Raw genomic sequence first — 3,316 nt, 5'->3', positions numbered from 1 at the left:
GAAATCTTGTTTGTAATTGAAACTGGAAACTTGTCTGAAACCAAAATTTAGGTCATGGTGGTCATGAACATCGATGGTGGAACTCACCTTTCACCAAGTTGACCACATAAAAGACGAAATCACTTAAAGGTGTAATTTACATGTTATTGTGAGTTTGTTGTTTATCTCTGTTGATGCAAAATCAGTCAGAGAAACTGCAAATTCATATTCTGTGTGGAGAAAAAAAAGCAATGAATTTAACATAGTGCCAATATGGCTTCAGAAAACTTACATTTAAAAAAATACGTTGAAACGTTTATAGTGCATATCTTAATATACACCTGTATTAGTTCTTTATTTTCGTAGACAATTAAAGGCATGCATGCAGCAATCTGGGTTGTACTTGCCGTAACGTTCGCAAAAAGAGCGGAGGCCAATTCGGCTGCAAGCGAAAACAATGCAGCCTTTGCCGCTTTGTGCGGACCCATCAGACTTGCAACATCAACACCGAGCAGCTTGCAGGCTAAAGACGAGGCAAACTCCATTATAGCCACCATTGCGGCGATCAATCTGACCGTCGCTGACGACACTTTCACGACCAAAATAGAGCACGATAAAACATGGAGAACGGCGCCAGAAGACTACAAAAATGCGCGACCAGGGTGGGATAAATTCCACGACACGTGGGCCGCAGCAAAAAAGAAATAACAGGCAATAACAAACAGAAATATGCAGGCTGGAATAAATTTAAAGGCAACAAAGCAGCACAAGCGCAAGTATCCCACATTGCAGAAGAAGCCTTCACAATAAATTCAGAACTAGAAACTCTCAGAGCTAAACTGACTGACGCACCCGTAGCGACAGCACTAACCAAAGCAATTCACGGTGAGGTAGGGGCCGCCACTAAAAACTTCGTGCTAGACTTTGGTGGCTCCTGGACCAACCGGGCCAAAATTTGTTCGCAAACCGGACGTGAAGGGCCGGAGCCAAAACCCGGAGAATCTTTACTGTCGGATGCGATCTGCCTTTGCGCAACGGGACCAAACATCGACGGATCAGCCGGTAAAGCATGCTGCGACACATGCGACGAAACGACGACAGCAGACAAAACAAACGTGGTAGCAGGCGTAAACTTCAAAGAAAAGTGGGACAAGCTGGAAAAAGCATGCGACGCCCTAGCGCCAAAGCCACAGCTAAACATACAATCACTATCGGCTGCTATGCTAGCGCTGTCGCAAGCGCTAAAGCACAAAGCAACACCACAGACTACACACGACAATCTTCTAGGCAGCATCGACAACAGCGGCAGCAGCGGCTGCACAGGCAACAAAGCCAGCAACGGCGGCAAGTGTGTGGTTTACAAAGCCGGACTGACAGCAGCAGGCGCCGACGCGGTCCAATGGCTAAAGCACCTGCAGACCGCAGCTGAAGCAGAAGAAGCAAGGCACATTGCACTACAGGGCCTGGAGAGCAAAGCTGGCAAACTCGAAGCCCTCAACAAAACGCTAGACAGACTTTTTCTGGCGTTAAGGAGCTCAGCGGCCGCCGGTAACCCTACACCTGCAACTGCGCCAGAAACGACAAAATCAAGCAAAGCAAACAAAGAAGAAGCCGAAAAAGAATGCAATAAAGCAAAAGATGACAAAACTGAATGTGATAAGTTAAAGGATAAGGGTTGCACTTTTAACGACAAAGCCAAAAAGTGCACATTGAGTGAGGCAGGCAAACAAGCAGTACAAAAAGCAAAAGAGAACGAGGGGAAAGAAGAAAAGAAAGAGGAGAAATGTACTGGTAAGGCGGAGGATGCCTGCAAGAAAGATACTGGCTGCAAATGGGAAAATAATGCGTGCAAAGACTACAGCTTTCTTGTAAATAAGAAACTTGCCCTGATGGATACTGCTTTTGTGAGCTTGATAACATTTTAGTATTTTAGAAACTTAAAGGATTTTTTTCAATTTTATGAAACTTTTAAAAATTTACTATTATAGGAAAACTTTCTGAATTTTGCTATATTGGATATATTTTAACGCTTTTTGAAGAAAATGTGAAAAATATAAAAATACAATTTTTTTGTATGAATATCCTGCGTGTATAAAGTATTATGGCGATGGGTTATGAAAATGAATGCTATTCTAATTTTGTTCATGTTGTTTATTTTATGGATGTTAGGGTTATATTATATTAGTAATAGAAGTAGGAGAATATGTGAGCAAGTGTTCACATACTAATATTATAATAAAATTGGTGAAAACTAAATGCATGACAAAAATAGAAGAAATGAAAATGTAAGTAAGGATTCAGTGGGAGAGAACGAGTGGGTAATTGAGATGGGAGATACGAGAAACATTATTAAAGGAAACGCGGAAATACTGTATGAGACGTAAAAAGATAGAATATGCACAATTTTAAACTCAAATATGACAATAAGCTTCTTTCATACACAAAACGGTAACAGAGGAGGAAATCATTCAGAGCCAGGGTCTAGTAAAAAGGCAAAATAGAAGGTATGTTAACCTCGGAAGCAACAACAACAGATTAAAAAAGGAGGGAATGTACAGAATGTAACAGCAAAAACTGCGACCCAGAGTCAACACCAGAAGATAGTACGTTAGGGGAATGTTGTGCTCGATTGTTCATTCTAAAATAAACGTTGTAGACGAAATGATGATTGCTATAGTTTTTAATGTCGCGGCACACCCATGCTTCCAGAAACAAAACTAGAAAATGACAAAAAATGGAATGAACGTTGTCTTTTAAATGTATAATAATGTGCAGCAAAAGCAGAGGTAACACACTGTATTTGTTTGAGGCGTTGCCGTTGGCACTGTTATAGAAAAAATTCGAATGAGCCGGACAGTGCTATAGTTTAGATGTGGAGTTAAATTCCTTTTAATACCCAATATAAACCAGAATAAAAAAGGATAAGCCCAGTTTTGTGCAGGCAGACGTAGAAAGTGCAAAAGGACAAATATGAAGGCAGATTTTTTAAAAGAAAAAAGTCGTTTCTATTACGACTCAATTTAAAGTCGAAATATGAGAAACTGCACGATCTGGTCTTGAAAAATTCAAAGGAAAAAAGTTGAGCAACAGCTAAACATCTAAAGAAAAGAACTGCAACGCGAGACTCGACTAAAAGTAGAGAAAATTGTGCCCACAACAAAGAGAAATAAAGTGCAATCATAGTAAAGCGCACCCAGAATGCACGAAGCCCTACAAAATAGCAGGACTAAAAAGGCAGAGGCAGCACAAAGGGTTCGCGCAAACGCTAGCTACTTTTAACAATCATGAAGAGCAACAAAGCGTTTCCACAACATATTTCAGAAAACCAATAGTAAGC

At 40.7% G+C, this 3,316-nt stretch overlaps 1 protein-coding gene across 1 annotated transcript; it reads left to right on the top strand.

Annotated features, from left to right (window-relative positions):
• Positions 1-1,199: 1,199 nt before the first annotated feature.
• Positions 1,200-1,904, top strand: TEOVI_000892100 (Trypanosomal VSG domain/Trypanosome variant surface glycoprotein C-terminal domain containing protein, putative; the record flags this gene model as incomplete). The annotated part of the gene is made up of 1 exon (XM_067220225.1): positions 1,200-1,904. The coding sequence occupies one exon, from the start codon at positions 1,200-1,202 to the stop codon at positions 1,902-1,904; it is 705 nt and encodes a 234-aa protein (XP_067076326.1).
• Between the last annotated feature and the right edge of the window lie 1,412 nt (positions 1,905-3,316).

This window comes from Trypanosoma equiperdum (genome assembly GCF_001457755.1).
Source record: "Trypanosoma equiperdum strain OVI genome assembly, contig: ctg_1080, whole genome shotgun sequence".
In the NCBI taxonomy this organism is placed as follows: Eukaryota; Euglenozoa; class Kinetoplastea; order Trypanosomatida; family Trypanosomatidae; genus Trypanosoma; species Trypanosoma equiperdum.
Note: the sequence above shows the minus strand (reverse complement) of the source record. Positions and strands in the feature narration are given on the sequence as shown.